The sequence below is a fragment of the Cyanistes caeruleus genome, chromosome 27 (assembly GCF_971803275.1).
Source record: "Cyanistes caeruleus chromosome 27, bCyaCae1.hap1.1, whole genome shotgun sequence".
In the NCBI taxonomy this organism is placed as follows: Eukaryota; Metazoa; Chordata; class Aves; order Passeriformes; family Paridae; genus Cyanistes; species Cyanistes caeruleus.
Genome location: NC_141727.1, coordinates 5,806,628 through 5,826,957, shown reverse-complemented (window position 1 = coordinate 5,826,957; position 20,330 = coordinate 5,806,628). Strand labels below are relative to the sequence as shown.

At 41.9% G+C, this 20,330-nt stretch overlaps 1 protein-coding gene across 18 annotated transcripts in view; it reads left to right on the top strand.

Moving 5' to 3' along the window:
- The window catches only part of TANC2 (tetratricopeptide repeat, ankyrin repeat and coiled-coil containing 2), a 159,720-nt gene that overhangs the window by 64,430 nt on the left and 74,960 nt on the right, over positions 1–20,330 (top strand). For all 18 annotated transcript variants that reach the window (XM_086864250.1, XM_086864244.1, XM_086864254.1 and 15 more), the window contains 2 exons: positions 7,373–7,480; positions 16,427–16,575. In XM_086864250.1, coding sequence (XP_086720376.1) covers positions 7,373–7,480; positions 16,427–16,575 — 257 coding nt within the window. The remainder of the gene's footprint in view (positions 1–7,372; positions 7,481–16,426; positions 16,576–20,330) is intronic.

Sequence of the window (20,330 nt, the reverse complement as noted above, 5' to 3'; positions counted from 1 at the left end):
ACCATTATTGAACACTTCAGACAGAAATCTGTATTATTTTATTCTACATATATTTAAAATTCATATAAGCCTTTTCAAAACCAGGTGATTTTCTCCCTTGAACATTGAGTAGGGATGTCTATTCAGACAGAAGAACATTTTGATCAATTATTTGGGAGGGTTTGTAATAATTTTGGTAAGATAGGTAATAATCTGATTTAATTACACTTTTTCAGAAAACTCATTTTTTTTTGAGGTCACTGAACATCTTTCTGTAACTTTAGTGGAGTGGCTTGCTGATATTTTTTGTCACTTGTTCATCTGGAGAGACAAGAGAGGAGGAAAGAATGTTCCAAGAGGTTTCTACAGTCCCATGGGATTGCAGAATCCACTGCTTTGGAGAAGGTTATTCCTCATTTTTTCATGGGAAAAATAAATTTCAGGGGCAGTAACAGGCAAAACCTTCATATTACAGACATCTATGGTTTAAAGAACTTCTAAATTAATGTAGTTGCTTTTTTGAGCTCTCCTTTCCCATTGCTGTCCTGCCATCACCAGCTTGCTGAACTATCTTCCTGCTTTTATTTATTCTTTTCTCTTTCCACCTATATTTCCTTCAATTTTCTTGTTTCAGGGCCTTATCATCTAAACTAAACATGTTTTCTGAAAATTTTGAAACAAGCATGATGCTTCCAGACAACACATTGTTCTCACCACTTTTCTGTGCTGCTGCCCTCACTACTGTGATAATGTGGGATGAGAGGAGAGAGGCTGGGGAATAGAATTTAAAAAGCTTTTATAGTCTCAGATAATAGAAGAGGCAAATACTGTTACACAACGGATTCTGTAAAATAATGCTGGATTATATAAAGAGGATGTTAACCTTCATTGTATGTATTGTCACTGATTTAATTTTTTTTAAAAAATTATACCTAAAAAGTCTGATTACACACAGCTGATATATTATTTCTTCTGGTGTCCCAGAGAAGCTGTGGCTGCCCCATCCCTGGAAATGTTCATGGCCTGGTTGGATGGAGCTTGGAGCAAGCTGATCTAGTGGAAGGTGTTTCTGCTCGTGACAGGAAGTGGGGCTGGACCATTTTTTTAAGGTCCTTTCTAACCCAAACCATTCTAGGTTTCCAGGATTAGTGCCACAGCAAAAATAATCACGTGGCCCGTAATTTCCTCTTTACGGCTCTTCCCTCAGCCCAATAAAGGGCCCTTTGGGCCAGGGGAAGGACAAAAGCTTAATCCGCCGTGTGCTGGGTTTTGTCCAGCTGTGCTGAATGTGACTGTTACTTGTTCCAGGAGTTCCATGGATCAATAACTGCAGCACTAAAAACATTTTATTTCGAGGGAGGCTTCAATAAAGTCATCTCTGCACAGCACTGTGGAGCTGCTGGGATGCTTCCAAACATGAGTCAGGCTTTGGCATGAGCTGGGATAAGTGAAAGATGGGAATGGAAGATGCACTGAGCACCCACTTTTGCTCTGTTTAAGTCCAAGCTTCCAAAGTTTGCTCTTCAAACCATGGCTCTGGCTCTTCCCAAACAGTGCAGCTTGGGCAGGATTTTGTGAAACTTAAAGATTTTGAGGATTTAATTCAAATACCAAATTTATGTTACAAAAGAGACTGTGGGGGTTATGAAGGTTGTGGCTTTCTCATTCCTGGAGGTGTTAAAAGCCAGGTTGGATATAGCCTTGAGCAGCTTGGTCTAGCCGGAGGTGTCCCTGCCCATCCAGGAGGGATTTTGACTAGATGAACTTTAGGGTCCGTTCCAACCCCTTAACCTTCTGTGATAAAATTGTGCTTATGCTAGTTAAAAACACAATATTAATGTGCAAAATTCATCTTTACCTCAGCTGGATTACTCAGAAGAGATGAGTGTGTGGTAAACACCCAATGGCAAGGGTTTGGAACTAGGTGATCTTCAAGATCCCTTCCAGTCTAAACCAGTTTGTGATTCTGTGGAACATGCCCATCATTTTTCGCATGTTTTCACCTCATCAGCCTGTGATAAACAAAGTATTTTTACACAAAGAGAGCAAATTTCATTATTTCATCCTCTTGTGACAGAGGAAGTTTCAAAGCACAGGTGAAATCCAACTGTTTAACATGGGGAGAACACAAAACTAGGCACAAACGCTGATTTTGAGCCAAGCTGCTTGGCCAGACTCTGCTCAGGACCTGCCATAGGAGTGATCAAGGAAAATTCAGGCACATGGCCACATGTGTTTGTGTTTTATAGCAATGAAGTGTGTGTGAGCCTGTGAGTAAAAAGCAGCAGTAGTTTGTGTTGATGCAGTTTGGGCAGTAACGTTCATTTTCCTAGTTCTTGTAAGGGACTGGTGCACAGAGAGGCGTCCAGGTTCCCTGGGATGGATCAGTCCGTCATCTATGCAATGGGAAAAGAGTTGCTGTTTCCTCCAACATTTTCCTTGGACATAGATAAATCTGTGTATCTTTATGGGTGTACACACAGACAAAGGTATCTGTGTGTGTGTTGTAGTCAAATTGTGGTGTGGATTCAGATCTGCTGAAATGAAACCTTGTTCAATCAGGTCATTAGGTGTTAATAACTCCTTGTTAGTAAAGATTCCCTTCAGAGCTCAAACTGAATTTCATAGCTAAAATTTTTTGCTAATCCATGATAATTTTCTTTTATCGATGCCTTTTAATCTAAAGAAAACCCTTTTTTAATTAAAATACTAACTCACCTATAAATGGTTAAATGGCATAATAGAAAATGCAGTAGAATTAGGGAACTCAATAGGCTGAAGGAGAAAGTAGTGCTACTAGAGATACAGTGATTATTCCAAAAGAACAGACACATCCAGATTTATTTTGGTTTGGTTTGATGTGGGCGTAGATGCTTGGCATTGATCACAAACAGCACTGCATTGGTCCCAGTACTACATGCCGGTTCAAAAAGATAAACCACCAGCAACTCCTGGTCATAGTAGGGGTCACAACTCTGCCAAACTGCTCATCCAAACACTGGAATGGGAGCCTCAGTGGTAATTACTATGGGCATGCAAGTTTGAGGGATGTTGCGAATGGGGCAGATTGTTTCAGTTTGCCAGGTGGAAACAGAACTTTCCAAGTGCTCTGAATCCCTGTTTTTAAAGAGAGTCTTAAAAAGTCAGGCTGCTGATGCTGCAGTCACTAATGAAATACTTCCCCTATTGTTAGTTTAACACAGAATCCCAGACCTGGTTTGGGTGGGAAGGGACCTTAAAGCCCATCCAGTCCCATCTCCTGCCACGGGCAGGGACACCTTCCACTATCCCAGATTGCTCCAAACCCTGTACAACCTGGCCTTGGACACTTCCAGGGATGGGGCAGCCACAGCTGCTCTGGGCATCCTGTGCCAGGGCCTCCCTGCTCTCACAGGGAACAGACTTGGTCCCCACTGGAAGACAGACAACCTGCTGCAGAAAGTGTCATAAATGAGCCAGCTAATTAAATTTTCTGATTGCTGGCAGATTAGCGGCTAAGTGTTTTGCATTACATGGTTAATTCCTACCCTGGAATAAGCATCACTTTCCTTGTGCAGGAATAGTTGCTGGCAAAGTCAAATGAGAATTTTTATTTGCATCAACAGAAGAATTTTCAGTTTTGCTCTGCTGGCTTGGGCACCAGTGGGGATTGATCTCACTAAGAACTACAGAACTGGCCCCAAAAATGTGCAATATTGGCTTGAAATAACATCTCAGCCATTGAAATTGAAGTTTCTACTTCAGTAGTAGCAAGTCATATATGCTGCCAATATATGATGCCTGTATGATGTCATCACTCCATTGGGCACAGGACTGGCTTGTGAGGTGGACATAGATCATGGGCTGCAGCCATCAGCTCCTGGCTGTCATCAGTGACAGGTGGTGGGACCCCAGGGACAAGGTTGTGACTTTAGGTTCTATGTAATCAATATGCTTTTCTGAATTAAATGCTAGTTTTGCAGTTCTAGAAAGCCAGCATTGTAGTGACAGCCATCTTTACTCAATCCATTATATTTTTATAACTGGTTATTGCAGACATCCTTTTTCCTGGTGTTCTTGGAAGATGTCATTTTCTCTGCTCAAAAGAACTGCAGTTGTGTAACAGGAAGGGTTATTTTCATGCTGTTTAGGGCCTGGAGCTGGTCAATTTCATACAGGAAATCCTTACAGGAATGAGAGGCCTAAGGGACTCAGCAGGTACAGAATACTTCAAATAATTGTTTCATGCTTTTGTTAGTTTTTATAATTTGTGCCAGAAAGTCATCCCATGATTATGATCATAAGATTTGCCTTTGCTCTCAGGAGCAAAGTTCAGGACCAAGAAAAATCATTGTGCCTTGAAAAGCCACTTTTATAAAATGATCGGTGTTAGCCATTGACATTTGGCTGTAGAGTGTCAAAACAGATTTTAGAGTTTATGACACTGTCATTTGTTATTTAGTCCAGTAGAAGACTAATGCCCAAATCTCAATCTGTCAGGATAATCTTCATTTGAACATGAGTCAGAGGTGCTTAATTCTTGTATGTGAAAATCCTCCTTTCCTGTAATTGGGTTATGGGTGAATTAGGAGGAGTTTTTGTCTTTTCCACATTTAGGATATTTGTAATAACAGAAATCCTTCCTTCGGTGTCTTTTCCCCACCTGTATTTACATGGAGAGCCTTGTATTGACTTCAGCCTTTTAAAGTTAACTGTTGTTTACTTTAACAGTGTGACTCATGGTGACATGGTGTGTCTTGGCTGGTGGAAGTGTGTTTTTAAGGCTCAAGTCATGCTTTTAAGGAAACGAAAGCATGATAAAATAGATGCCAGGCCAGGCTGGACAGTGCTCTAAGCAGCCTGGTATAGTAGAAGGTATCCTTTCCCATGGCAGGGAGTGGAACTGAATGAGCTTTGAATTCCCTTCCAACACAACCCAGTCAGTGATTTTGTGATGCTATGTAATGCATTAAAATTATGTGCGTGGTGGAACTTGCAGTATATGGTACGATGTTCTTTATTGCACTCAAGAGAAAAAATGGTGGATCAGCTTGTTCGATCCATGAGCCGATCACGTCTGCCTGTCATCAGTCAGTTCTATAGAGAAGGCAGGAATTAGTGGGGGAATGAGCACCTCAGTGAGGTGTAAAAGAGATCCGCAGTAAATGTAGAAATAAAGCCCAATGGAATGGGAGATTGATTCCATCCCTACAGGTGAGAGGCAAACGGTTCAGTGTTGATCTGTCAAAACATGCAGATCCTGCATCTTCCACAGACCTGTGTGTCCACACAGCAAGTGGTGTGATGATCACATTGCCCTCTCTGTGTTTATTAAAATTCTCCTTCCTCTTTTTAAAAATAACTTTTAGTGCAGAACCTTATAGTGACAGTCCCATCAGTTACTAACATTTCTTGGACTGTGAAAATCCTGTTAGTGTTGTATTTTAGAACACAGTGAGCACTGCCACATGTGCACGGGATGATATATGATCCTGGTGTCAGCCAGAAATTATAAAGACAGGCTATTTTTAATATGTATTATAGAAATGACTGTTACTGAGACTGTGGTAAAACATATTTATTAAAGCTGCAATTAGAAATGAAATATTAAAGGACTGACCAGTGCAAAATTATTATTCTAAACAATTTTCAGGTCATAGCAATAATCTTCTCAATATTAAAATGTTTTCATTGTATCAGGATCTGGCACAAAATTGTTACTGGGAATGATTTTTCACAGGTGTTGGCCAGTTTGTGGCTGTGGGGTTTTTGTGTGTGCACATGTTGGATTTTTTCCAGGGGGGATTATATAGAATTGACTGCTGGTTTCTAGCGTCTAGAATCATTGTGTGTTTGAGTGGTGCTGCACATCCATGAGCATCGTGGGATGGGGGACAGAAGGGGCTCCAGGCTGTCTGTATCTTCCTGAGTCTCTCACGTTCCTCCTGCCTGGCACCGCTCCTGTGACACTGGCCCTGATGGGCTTGCAGGGAATGTGCTGACAATGTCTCATATTCATCTAGGAGTTTCATGTGTAAAATGGAAATAATTCCTGTTTTTCCTCAGCACATCTCCTAAGATGGATCATGAGGGAGTAGAGAGGAGGGTTTTTAGCACACCTGTTTTGGTGCAGAGATGGGGGGTTGATTCCTTGCCTTTCTTCTGCTTCACAAGGACTCTATTGAAAAAACATACCCCAGTCATCATCTCTGTTTGGCATACTCTTTTTAAAAAGAACTCTGGAATCACTACTGTGTAGCTTGGTTAGAGGGATCTGGTTGTGCTTTGTCTGTCAGGCTTCCCGTCCTTGGACCTTCTCAGCCTTTCCCAGCACCATGGCAGCTCCCTAAAACCACGAGATTTGTTGCTGCCTCAGAGATCATTCTCTGACCTGTTGAACTTTTATTACAGGAGATGCAAAAGAACAACCTCCCAATCTTTAGTTGTAGATCCCAAATTTAATTTGCAAGACAATGGAACTATAAATAAAAATTATGTAAATGGAAGGGCAGAAGCACTGACCCCTGGAATCGGTGCTGAGGGGCTTTTCAAATTAGCCTTTCATTGGAATGGGCATGAGAGTTTAACTTGGAAATGCAATATGACAATCTCTGTATGTAACTTATTCTCCAGCTCTCTTTCTCTGGTCTGGAATAAATTTAAAGACTTTTACTTAGCCACTTTCATTAATTTTACTCCAAACAAACGTTGTACAGAATTTCTTGTCTTTTGGAGTTCAGACTGGAAAAACATGGAGAAAATCCCATTTTTCTGGCATTAGTGGTCAGTGCTGCTTTGTTACAGACACTTTTACCTTTTCCCCATCCTCTGTTAAGTCTCTTGATCTTTTATGGATTTGCAAGGATAAAAGTGGAGTGCTTCTTTTGGGCTTGGAGAGTGTTAGCTTTGCTCTGCTCTTTTGTGTTGAATACCAAACCTGTTTGGTCCAACAATGAGACTGTCTTGAAATTGAAATTTTATGTTCAAGGAAACAATTGCTGAACATAGCATTTATGTGTTCAGATATTTACAGTTAAATATCTTAAAGCTTGATGGGCTCTGTGTACCTATCTATCATCTTTGCTTTTCCACAGTTGCTGAATCCTCATTTGCTCATTTGCTTCCTATAAAAAAAAATTAATGAAGTAGGAGAAAAGACAAAGTTTTAGTGTATCAGGAATGTGTCTCAGTGCTCACACTCTTTAAAATCAGCCGGTGCACTTCAAAAGTTTAAGAGCCATCTCCTTTGTAAAGAATGCAGATAATTGTTTTCCTGGCAAAAAGAAAAAAAGAAAAAAAAAAAGGTAACCTGATATGAGTCTGACAGTGTTGTTTAGTTAAGTGCTTCCATCTGTTGCTTGCTATTTCTCTTACTCATGACCTCTCTTTTTCTCTCCCACTTCTTCTCCTTTAGCCCCTCTGAGGAAAGCAAAGTTTGTTGAGAGCCCTCGAATCCCAGAGTCGGAGCTTGGCTCCCCAACCCTCTCTGCCCAGAAGCTGGACGTTGATGCATTCTGCCCCGGTAAGCTGCATGAGAAGACTCTGTGCAGAGGCAACAGGCAGAAAGATTTTTTAAATGTGTAATATAGCTCCTTTGGCCAGGTGGTTGGTTGGACCTTCCCTAGCTAAGTTTTGCTCTCTTGGAAATGTGAATAAGTGTTAATTTGTCATAATTGCCCATTTACATTTGTTTCTTGCAATTTTGCATGTGGCTGCTCTCCCCTCAGAAACCCTCAGAATAATTTAGAAGGTCTAGAGAGTTGCTTTTGAGAAAATAAAAATGAGCCAATAAACTCAAAATACTTCTTGAAATTTAATTTTTAATGCTGATATGCGGAGAGGCTGCAGTAAAACCACATCTCAGAAGCATCATTTAATCAGCTAAAGCAAAACTGTGGGACCTTATTACCAGCATCCAAGAACATTGGTGTGTTTACTTTTATTTAGTTTTTAAAGAAATACCTTCTAATTTATGTATTCTGCAGTAGTTGCTCTGAAACATATACATGTTGCTTGAGGCCTCTGGTTGAAAAATAAATAGGAGTGGGTCATGACCCTTCCTGGCTCAGTCCTGTTCATGTCTGTCAGTTTGGGCAGGCATTACCTAAATCCCCCAAGCCCCGACAAACCCAGCACATGTGAGTGTCTGGAATCTGCAGCTCAGTATCATTTTCCAGATTCTTCCTCACTTGGATGTGGCAACCTGGGGAGGGCTAGAGTCTCTGGAGGTGCTGGGAGAAGGCTGAAAGCAGCAGCAAGTGTTTTGGTGGATTTTATGCTGAATTCTGCAGTTTCTTCTCTTGGCTTTCCTTGATTATGAACCAAAGGGATGCATACTCACTATAGGCTTTGGATGGAAAAAAGAGTGTTTGAAATGGTGTGCAAATGTGTGACATCTGCCTCTGAAATCTGTAGCTACAGTAGCCAAGGTCATATTAATAAATGACTGTGAAATTAGTTTATTTCTGTGGCTGATGAACTCTTCTTGATGAAGAAGAGCTTGTACTCAAAACTGGAGGAATTAATTGAATGTTGTCCAGATTTTGAATGTGGGCTTTCTTGAATGTATTGTGTCTGAAAGAGAAGTTATCTTGGAAAATCAAGACAGTTCCTGTGCATGGCAATGACTAATTTGAGACCACAGTTGCCTGAAAAGTGCTTCTCCTTTTTCAATCATCATGAATTATAATGAAAATTTTGCTGCTGCTGCTCGTTTTTCTAACTGAACGGCTTCAACTGTCCTAATTGTTAATAATTATAAAGTTGTTATGATTGCATCCACAGAGAATTATCATTGCACTGTAAGACTGAAGAAACCTAAATTCCACATTCCCACACCCAGACATGTCCCTCCCCTCTGCCAGAGCTTTGGAGGGCAGGACTCCTGCCAAGCCCAGGGCTGGGCTCTGACAATGGGATCTACAATTTCTTTAATTTCTTTTTCTGGTTTTTGATCTTCTTTTGCTGATAGTTTAGTGATCTGAAAGGAAAAGCAGAGTTTTGTACTGCCTTGAAGCATCATTAAAGGTACAAGAAGTGTCATTAAGGAAGGAAAAATGTGACAATGGCAGAGTTGTCACGGTGGAATCATAGAACCTTTAGAGCTATCAAGTCCAAATGTAAACCCAGCTTTCCCAAGACCACCATGAAACTATATCCCCAAGTGCCATCTTGGTATACTTGGAACAGGGAAACAGGATAAGAACAGAGGAGTACATGCCAGGAAAGAGCACGGACTTAGAGTCAAGGTGGAAACTGCAGCTTGAGGATTCAGGTTGTTTCCATTTCCTTAAATGTGATCCCAGGGTGCTGTTGGGGAGCTGCTGTCTTCATGTGTGCCCAGGTCCAGGGACTGTGGCCAGGTTTATGCTGGCAGTTGAGACAGGCAGAGGAAGAGAGGAGGACAGAATCCATTGGGGAAGGATTTCTGAAGCTGTTCATGGAAAAAAAGTGCCAGAATTTGAGGATGCTTCTGTGAAAGTATTAGTGCTGCTGGAGGTTTTGCTTGTCTGAAAGGCTGGATTGAAGGAGATCAAGACACAATACCTTGGAAGAAGTAGGTGGTTGGGAGAGGATCCTTGTGTAAATAGGGAAAGAAAGAAAGAAGAAAGAGAAAAAAAAGAAAAAAAAAAAAATAATTGTGGTCAACTCACCAGGATTAAAGGGGATACAGCACCCAGCTCCTGATGGGAAGGTGGAGGAAGAGTCCTACTCTGGATCAAAGCTTCAGGCACTGTCTGGATTCAGTTTTCCAAGGAAATTCAACTCCTTTCTTCTGTACTAGGTTTATATTAACCCTCTTCTAAAGTGTGTGCATCCTGTGAAAGATATAGTACACAGGGCTAAATCGTGAACATTTCCAAGAATAATGGTGTGAGTTGAAAGAAGGAAAAAAGTTAGGCTGATGATCTGCCTGGCAGTGGAGGGGAGGTGGAGTGCTTTTTAATGTGATCCCTGGCAAAAAAAGTAATTAATTATACACCTGAAAGCACTTCCAAACACTGTATAGCAAAGAAAAGATAACGTTAGCTATACTACATATGTAGGAATAATGATTTCAGTTTGAGATGCTGAGAGGTGAAATTTTGCTCAGTATCAAAATGTTTATTCTGAGGCTTCAGGCAAAATTCAGCACATTCCAGGGAGGTGGTTTCCTGAGCAACCACAGTGCCACTGCTTGGCCCCTCATGCTGCTGGGGGGAAGATTTGCTTGTGACATGTTCAGTGTGAGTCAGTGTGGGGGAGTGACGTGCCAGCTCCGAGGAGGGAGAAAGAAGATCACGATACCGAGTGTCTTTAGAGGGAAGTTCTAATACCAAGCAAAAATAGTAAAGTTTTAAGCTTGGTATAATTATTTTTTTTAAATTATTATTATTATAACATTCATTGTATAGAAAAAAGAGTATAGATACTTTAAAAATAATTAAATCTTCTTACATGAATTTAGAAATTGGCCCATATTTTATAGTTGTTGTAGCTAAGATGATAGCAAAAAAAGCTGTTCCATGACTTTGAAAAGCCCCTTTCTACTGGAATTGTCACAGAATAACCTGAGTTGAAATGGACCCACAAGAATCATCGAGTCAAATCAAAGTTTCTGTAGATGGTTTTGTAGTTGCAGAGGTTGTTCAGATTTCAATCCAGCACTTCTTGACTTGGAAGTGTCCCTGGTGGAGGAGTTCTTCCCTGTCTCTTCTCTGTGGCTAGTGAAGCACAGGTTTCCCACCCCCGGAAATGTTCAAGGCCAGGTTGAATGGGGCTTGGAGCAACCCGGTCTAGTGGGAGGTGGATGGTGGAGTGGGATGAGCTATAAGGTCTCCTCCAACCCAGACCATTCTGTGGCTTAGCAGAGACTTTTTAAGGAGGGTCTCATAAGGTTTCTGATCCATCTTCCCTCCTTGTCTCTGCTCCAATCCTGCAGACACTGTTCAGCAGAGCCATTTGTATTTTCCCTGCAGTCAGCCTTCTGAAGACAAGGAGGCTGGGGATGACACCCTCACATACATCATTGCTCTTAAAGAAGAACAACGTAGAATAGCAGGAATTTACCTTCAGACCGCTGTTGCTCAACTGTCAAACCTTTTCTGCAGTGATTCTGGTGACTCAGTGTAATATGTAGGGGTTTTCCCCCACTTTATCACACCTCACTCCTGCCAAGAGGCGCTTCTTGTGTGGTGAATGCTGTCCTGACTTCCTGGTTCTTAGTTATGGTCATGAGGGAATCCTTTGAGCTGCTTTTGGTTTTTCATGATAGCTTAAACATGTTCTAAGTGCTCAGAAAACCTATTGGAAACTATCAGAGATGGATGGTGCTTTCAGGTAATGGCCTTTTGCCTCAGATTAATGTTTGCAGTTGCGTCTTATGTAATTTATTACCTTGTTGTCGTGCTCCAAAGGCTAAGTCTGTTATGACATTATCTTTTAATTTGATTAACTCCTTCTTCAGAAATTTTGGGACACAAATCTTGAGTATCTGGTTTGCTTGTTGCACGTTAGACTGGAAGGCATCTGTTTTCATCCCTGATTGATTTATTGATTTAGGAATCACTGCAGTGCTCCCACCACAGACAGAGAGGGGAGTGATTTACCATGGCAGCGGCACTTGTGTTCTCATCACTCCTTTTTCTCTTCCTTTGCTTAAAGAACCATTGAGCTTGACATTGGCTTGCTGGTGCTTCTCTCTTTTTGTCATGTAAAATGTGTATTTTTCATTTCATGCTATCTTTGTGTTTCTTCTAAACACAGCAAAATGCTTGTCAGATCTTAGATGAAGCCCTTTCAGAGGGAATGCAGGAGCCAGCACTGCTCTCTGATTTTTCATTGAAAAGATACAGGTACTAAGCCAAAAAATCATACAAAACCCCAAACAAATTTAGCCAGCAGGATTCTGGTCCAGCCTCTATCATATTGAACAGTGATAAAGTTGGGGGAAGGAGAGGGAATAATCAAACCAACTGTGATCTGACAAATGGTTCTACTGTTGAATCTTGTGGTTGTCCCAGCACTGTCAAGCCCACTGACCTGAAGGGAATGTGAGTTGATTGTGATCAGCCTAATTGCAGTAGAGCCATAATTTGGCACATTGGTTGCTATGGAAGCAATTGACTTTTCTCATGCTGTTCCTGGGAGGATGCTGCTGGTTCCTTCTGCCATATAAAGAGATGAAAGCAGTTTCAGAATAAACTCCTGTACTATCAAACAAGTCCCAGTCTGGTCTGAAATTCTGGATAGGAGGGGGGGAATATTGAAGGCATTGCTAGAGTTCTAGGTGTGAATTGGAATCCATTTGGGATTGGCCACAGACCAGTTGCCATTAGGTGTCATTGAGTTTGCTTGAACTGGAAGTCGCAACTTGGAGGATAGTGGCTGGGTCCAGAGTTTAGGGTTTATCGAATCTTCTTACCAAAGCGGAGTTGTTCAAGTTAAGAAGTGAAAATAATATGAATCCCATAGATTATTTCCATATGTTTTAACTGTTAAATAATGTGAGACAATGTGCTTTTCTTGAAGCTTCCTGGTGCAGTCCATTACTAATCAACCCTTACAACCTAGGGTTTGGGTTCATCTACCTGGAAGAGAAAAAAAAAAAGGGAAAAAAAGAGGGCCTAGGGCTGTAAATGATCCAAATTCTGTTTTTGTGATGGACTGCCCAACTTTAAAATGTGTCTGCTTTCAAAGATGTAACCTAGATGGCTCCTGAGCTGTGTTTCACTTCAGATGCTTCAGCAGCAGCAGCCTAGCACCTCTGGCTGCCCATCTGGATGATCCCAGGGAATCTAAGGAGTTGTTTCATCTCAGCAAGCAGCAGTGCTTGATTTCAAATGGCCTATTGGGAAACAGTAACATTTTTGTGCTAATACTTTGGCTTTTTGAATATTTATCACTTTCTGCCAGTGAATAAATGTGTACATAAGCAAACCAACCTTGATGGTTTTGAAACTGCCAGTGATGGGCCTGTGAGGATCAGTCTAAAATGTTTTCTTCCACATTTGAGCAGGTGGGGCAGATTTCTCCTTGATTGAGTGGCTCTGTCAGAGGAGTTTCCTCTTGTAGTGTATTATTTTTTGACAACAAGAGCAGCCCACACTGATGCTCTTGAATCCCAGCAGGGTTTGGATTGGAAGGCACCTTAAAGATCATTCAGTCCCACTCCCTGACATGGGCAGGGTCACCTTCTGCTAGAACAGGTTACTCCAAGCTCCATTCAGCCTGTCCTTGAACACTTGCAGGGTTGGAGGCAGCCACAGGTTCTCTGGGTGACCTGTTAGGAAGTGTGTGTGCTATCAGGCACAGTCCCAGCAAGTGTCCATGCTCTGCTCTAAAGGAGTGGAAGTTTTTGCCATAAAAATATAGCTGGAGGAGAGGGGAAAGAAAGGAAGCTAACTTTTGCAAAGTGCTGAGGCATTTTAGCAGTCAGTGGGTGATTCTTCCCTGGATCCATGTTGCAGCTCCCTCAATAAAACAAACAAATCCATAATTGTTCACCTTGCAATAGTTCTGTTCCTACTCAGTGTCTGTCAGGCTGGATTAGGTATGTGTTGGCACTCAGTGGGTCCCAGCACAATGACAACCTGACCTGTCAGTGTTAGCACCATCCCAATTGTGTTTGGGATCCTTGATGTCTTTAGACAAACTTCATTTTCCTTCTTAGTTCCCTGTTGAGTTCTTTAGGAGTTCTTTAGGTGGGGTTTAATTTGAAGTTAGCCTTTGCCTTGTGTTTATGCCTGCCCTAAGTGGAAATACAGGGATGCTAAACAAGGCAGAAAGGAAGGAGATGATGGTTGCTGGAGGTCTTGGTCATGGTTGTGCTGATTAGTGACTAGAGTGATTAATCAGTCCTCTCTTTTTCTTTCTGGCTCAGATATTTATTCCCAAATCCTTTAGAATCTAGAAGAAATGGTCAATAATTCTACTTCTTTTTTTCCTACAGTGTTTTGGGATGCCGTTATTTTGTTTCACCTCTTTATGGAGGCAACCCCCGTAGTATTCATTTTATCATTATTGTTAGCTGTAACAATAGGTGAAGGGGTGGTTACATATGTAGGAAGCTGCTCCATTCTTAATCTTCAAGGTTAAACTCAACCTTCAAGGAGTGAATTTTGGTTGGGAGTTGTTCCCAGCACTAAACCAAAGGAAACTGGCTGTGCCCGGTGCCCTGCATCTGCCTCACCTCCTAAATCCTCCCAGGTGGGCAGTGCAGAGGTAGATCCAGCTGTTCCTTTCTGGCCAGATGTGTAAGCATCATTTGAATATTTTTAATATCATGGTTGTAAATACAGAAAGGGGAATACACAATAAGCTGTGAAGCTGATGCCTTAAATTTTAGCTTTCATATTTTCCAGATTCTGTACTGCATTCGTATATAACGCTGAACTTCATATAAAGTGTCAGCAAGTTCTCCTCACTGTGTAGTCAGACACAACAATCCTTTTCCAGCCTGAGAACCAAGTACCATTGTAGTTTCAGGCCCAAAAAGTGTAAACAACAGCAAGTTGAGGAGAGCAGTCTTGGGAGGATGGGACTTCATAACCTGAAGCTGTAATTGGACAATTAACCCCAGTATGTAAATAGGCCAAAACTTATAAAAGTGTAAAAACGTGTGATCCGTCATCCATCTTTGGTGGAGCCATGGCCAGGCTCTTGTACTGCCCAAGGTGTATCCTTTGAAGGCCTTTAATACCTACTTTATTCCTTTACACTGTCTAGCCTCTCTTCTGGGTAGCCTCTCAAGGCATCAGTGCCGTATCTAGGGAATGGCTTTTACCAAAAAAAGTCTAACTTCAAAAAGGTAGTCTACCTTTTTAAAGAAACAAAGATCCTTGGAAATAAAAGTCTCTCTAGTTTTCGTTTTACATAAATGTCTCTGTTCTTGCTTGGGCTCCTAGAGCCAGTAAATGCCCACAGATTGACTGTGGGTGGTCAGCAGTTCCACAAATTGGGCCATCCGTCTAAATTTGTCTCTCTTAAATCTACTGGATTCACGTCAGCCTTGGTTCAGGCAGTACAGTGGGGATTCAGTACCTAACTGAATACCTAACCCTGATACAGCTTATGTGGACCTACTCTATCATCCATTTTCATAACAGTGAAGCCATTGTGGAAGGACAGCTCCAGATGCTCAACTCCCAGAGCTGGTAGTGCTTAGGAATGCAGTTGTGGTTGCATGGGAGATGCTTCCGGATTTTTAATTTGCAGTAGTGCAGATGCGACATCCAAAAATCGCTGTAAGCTTCTGTGAGCTGTAGTCTATGAGGTTAAATGAGAATTTCTGGAAGCAACTGGCTTAAATTTCTTGAGGTTTTGTGCATATTCCAGATTCTGTGGTCGGTGGGTTTCAGTTACAGTAATCAAAAAGCAATATTTTATTTAAAGTAGCATCCTTTTACTGTTTTACTGTTACTGCAGGCTTAGTGCTGGAGGAACCCAAACCAGGACAGAGCTGAGAAACAGAGATGGGCTCTTTTCCAGATTGTACATTATCAGATGAATAATTAACTGTAGACTAATTGCAAATCCTGATTAGTCTCCTATAACTGCACTAAGCACAGTATTACTTCAGTGTAATGCGGTAAGAACTTGACCTTCAAGCTTTAACCCTGGTGCTGGTGTGAGCAGGAAGAACTTGACTTTAAGAACCCAAATTGTATCTGTGATACTACAAGTCAAAAGCCCCCACAGACTTGTTACAAAATTAAAAGGATACAGAAAAGCCAGTAAACATGCCTGGCCTTTTCCCAGCGTGCATTGCTAGCTGGAAGCTTGTCTGTGCTGCTTTCCCTGCAGGTGGTGGAAAAAAAAACTGAACAGATTCTCAGGAATGTTGGTTTTGGCCTGTTTTGTAGACTTGATGAGGAATTGGCAGGCAGGTTACTTTGTGGCATGGCCCATAGGGTGAATGCAGAAGGTGAGTTGCATCTGGAGAGACTTGAATTTCTAGATGAGTGTGTTGGGGACAGCAAGTGACAGTGGAAGTTGCATATGTATTTTCTGTCCTGGTCTTTCCTGTTAACTACTCAGTAGCACACGTTGGTTTCTCTGCAGCTCGTGGTCCACCTTCCAAATGGCTCTCATAGCGTTGTCTTCTGTGTGAGTAACTTGGAGGCAGTTTCTGTGCCTCCAAGAAACAGAGGGAGGAGAGCAAACACTCTCTTCTCCAATGCTGGTGCAGAAAATCTTGTTCCCTGGTAGCTCTGGTGCTTCTGATACCTAGCTGTGCTTCCGTGGGAGGTGCTGAGAAAATAACAAGCAGTGAGAGGAGAAGCAACAGTTAACGCTGGAGAAAACTTATACCTGTTACATGACCTAAAATTAATGACCAGCATGGAATGGTGAAACAGACTTGAATAACGTGAATAACCTGAAAACCCGGATACTGAGGGTACACAACAGGTAGTAGTGTGTTGGTAAAGCCACTGGGCAGCAGCCAAAGTAAACAATTCCTGTCTGAATCTGGTTTCCTTCTGTTTAGGTGATACTGAGCAAGAGCTGGGACCCCCTCCATCCGTAGATGAGGCAGCAAACACACTCATGACTCGCCTGGGCTTCCTCCTCGGAGAGAAAGTCACGGAGGTTCAGCCAGGGCCCCAGTACAGCATGGAGGTGCAGGACGAGAACCAGGTATGAGCCCCCCGATCCCGAATGGCATGGGTTGGGATCACTGTGGTGTTTGGGAGAGGGTGGTTATTGTCTAATTCCATGGCAACCAGGTGTCTCCTAAGGATGACACCTTTGCATTGCAGCATATGCAATGGTGCTGAGGTAAAGGTTGTATCTCCTCATCATGCAGTGACTCATCCTTAGAGAACAGCAGGCCGTGGTTCAGGGGTCAGCCATGTAGACAGCTTCTGTTGTTTTCCTGTTTCGGCATGTATAGGAGTGGGCAGTGTTTCTAATCAGATTATAGTGACCAAAAGAATCTGTATTTGCCTGGCATCTTCTCTGTGATATATCTGAAGTAATTCATTAGTTTTACATAAAGACTCACAGTCTCTGCAGAAGGGAGAGGAAAATAGTAATAGTGTGGTTTTACAGATAGTCACAGTTCTTGCTCATATTTACCCAACAAGGTCATTTCATGCTTGAAAACACATAAAGAACGCAAATCATAAAATCTTTATTCTGGTGGAACTTGTTACACCTCTGGCTGGCTGGAAAGCTTTGGGCTATGATACAGATTTTATAGAAACTGTCTGAGCCTGAGTTTCTCCCTCCTTTTCCTCAGGTATGGACAATTAGCAATTTTGCTGAGAGTGAAAATAGGAGGCTTTCCCTGTCCCCCCATCCGTGCCCCTTTTTGTATTTAAATTGACAGTTGGACAGTTTGCAGCAGAAGAGCACAAAACTAAGCAGCCATTTCCAATTCTCTGTTCTTTTAATTGTCATAGGGTGACTCTGCATGAATCACTCAGATACTTAACATAAATGTAATTCAGAGAACCTGAATTCCTTAAAAAGAGAATCAGTGAAAAATGGCCTGTCCTCAGCACAGAATGGTTGTGGACCCGTTGGAGCAAGTCCAGAGGAGACTATGGAGTTGGTCCAAGTGCCTGAGTCCCTCTGCTCTGGAGCCAGGCTGGGACAGCCAGGCTGGGAGTGTTCAGACTGGAGAACAGAAGGCTCTAGGGAGACCTTAGAGCCCCTTCCAGTGCCTAAAGGGGCTCCAGGAGAACTGGAGAGGGATGTTGGATGAGGGCCTGGAGTGACATGAATGGCTTCCCACTGCCAGAGGGCAGGGTTAGATGGGATGTTGGGAAGCAATTCCTCCAGGTGGGGGTGGTGAGGCCCTGGCACAGGGTGCCCAGAGAAGATGTGGCTGTCCCAGGATCCCTGGAAGTGTCCAAGGCCAGGTTGGGTTGACTGACTGACACAAGACATTTTTGATCTCCAGCATGAGCTAGTTTGAGTGAAGGCCAAGAAATGTGATTCTGTAAAGTTTTTGCCTTTAACACATATGTTACACTTTTAACACTAAAATGGACTGTACTATACATTGGGCTAGAAAATGTCCTTTTAACAGGAGCCTATTTCAACTGAATGCTTCAAGGCCAAGCAGAGCTTTCTACTATAAATGGTTCCTTTTGTTGTTACCTTTTGACAAAAATTAAAATCCCATCTTTTCACTAAAGCCAAAGATGTCTTTGGTGAATTAATAGAAGAAAAAAAATCTAAAGAGAAATATTAGAGACTTGTCCTCCTAAACTAGATTGATGTCTTGGGCTGTGTGCTAATTTGTGTGCATGAAAATTTTTTTCCAGGGCCTTTGAATGCTATTCATGTTCAGGAGAAGACAGAGTGAGGCTGGTTCCTCAATTACCGAGTTAATTTTTTCCTTCCTTTGTGAGCATCTCCTGATGTCAGCACTTGCCTTGAATCCTGGAATACTCAAGGTTGGAAGTGACCTCTCGAGGTCAACCCATCCATGCACCCCTGGTGGCAGGGCTGGCTTCACTGAGGGACTGTGGTTCTCAGGGCTCCCCCAGGCAGGGTTTGAAGATCTCTGCTGATGGAGATCAGTGGGCTCTCCAGACAGGCTGTTTTGGGGCTCACCAACTTTTAATTGTGAAAAATAGTTTTCTTCTACCTAGCAGAAAATTTCCTCAATGGAACCAGGGACTGTAGCTCCTTGTCCTTTCCCTTTCCACACTTCCAAGAAGAGTGTGGCTGTGTCTTCTCTCCAGGCCCTGCAGAGAGTGGAAGGGTGCGGCTATCCTTGGATCCAGTGTAGCTGTCCTTTCTATAGGCTGAATCAACCTTCTCCATCAGCCTCTCCACCTCAGCCCCAGCCATCTCACATTTTTGGGGCTCTTCTCTGACTCTGCCATCTCCTACTGGCTGTCTCAGCAAATAAATCCTGTCCAAGCTAAAGCTGCTTCCAAATTGCAGCAAATTTTGAGAAAACCTCTCCAGATCTCCATCCCAAACTGAATTTCTTCTGCTACACTACTTACAGTTACGTTGAAAATCATGCAGTGAGACATTAAGGGATTTGCAAAGATTAATTCTTCTATTAATCATTGATTAATTAAAATCTGATTGAGACTTTGACCAGTAGTTTGCACTTGAATCTAAAAATTAGAACAGTCTTTTAGGTTTTAATGTGTTAATTTACATGAGCTGAGCAGAGAATACATTCTTTGTATCAAAAGCTGCTGCTTGTTATTCCAGCCATGCTTTGCCTTCTCAGGCAAGGCAATAATTATTTGCCATCTCACCAGTGCTTAAGCTGAAAGGAAGATAAGGAATGGGAGCATTTGCACTGAAACTGCCCAATCTCTACGTTGCCTTTTCCCCCAGTTGCTTTATTTTGAATATATCCAAGGATATATTCTCTAATCTAGATTGTAATAAAATAGTCTGTTTTCTATGCTTTTAATCGTGATTTCCTTAATGGGAGATCCCAAATGATGGGGATTAAATCTTTATTCCCCTACTTTTTTGGGAAATTCTTTCTAACTGTATTTTCTTCCAGAGCAGCACAAAGGACATTGAGGCTCTGGCAGAACAGAGTAATTTTTCAAAATTCAGTGAAAATGTGACAGATGAAACAGCAGCAATAATAATACAGAATGTTCTGTCAATGGAAATTTATATTTAAAACTCGCACAGAGGAACATTTTTCTATATCAATACAAAAATAAAACATGTCAATCAATGCCAATTGATATACTGTGTTATTTCATAATTTCCAGTTGCAAGGAGCTTGTTCTTCAGGAGCTGCATTGATAACACAGCAAATAAAGGAACTTCTATCACTTCTGGCATTTCATGAAACAATAGTTTTATCAGCTGGAGGGAAGATGAGTATACCATCCTTGCAGTGAATTTTAATTTGCTTTGAAGTGAAATGATTTCTGTGTTAGAGTCAGTGGATGTTATTTTGTACTGAGATAAGTTTCAGTGGGAATTTGTTTAAAATTATAGTTAAAGACATAGAAAAACTCCACCACAAAGAATTTATAATAGTAATAAGGGTTTACATTCTGGAAGATCCCATATGTAAGCTGATTGAATTTTAGATGTTGTCTTTTGAGATTGGCAGGCACTTCTGGAGATCATCTAAACCAACCTTCTTCTTCAAGCAGGGCCAGCTGAGATTGGGTTGGGTTATTCCCCACCTGGAATTCTCTATACAGTTCTGGTGCCCCCAACATAAAAAGACATGAAACTGAGCAGGGCTGGGCAGAGGACAAGCATCACTCCTTCTCCTGCCAGCATGACTCTTCCACATGCAGCCCAGGATACCCCTGGCCCTCCTTGTCTGTAGCTCCCCAGTTATATTACCTTGAAATTGATGCAGTTCATTGGATTGTGAGTTCAAAGAAAATATTGGGAAAAGCTGATTAAATGGCTCAGGTGTGAGGTGTGCTGACGGA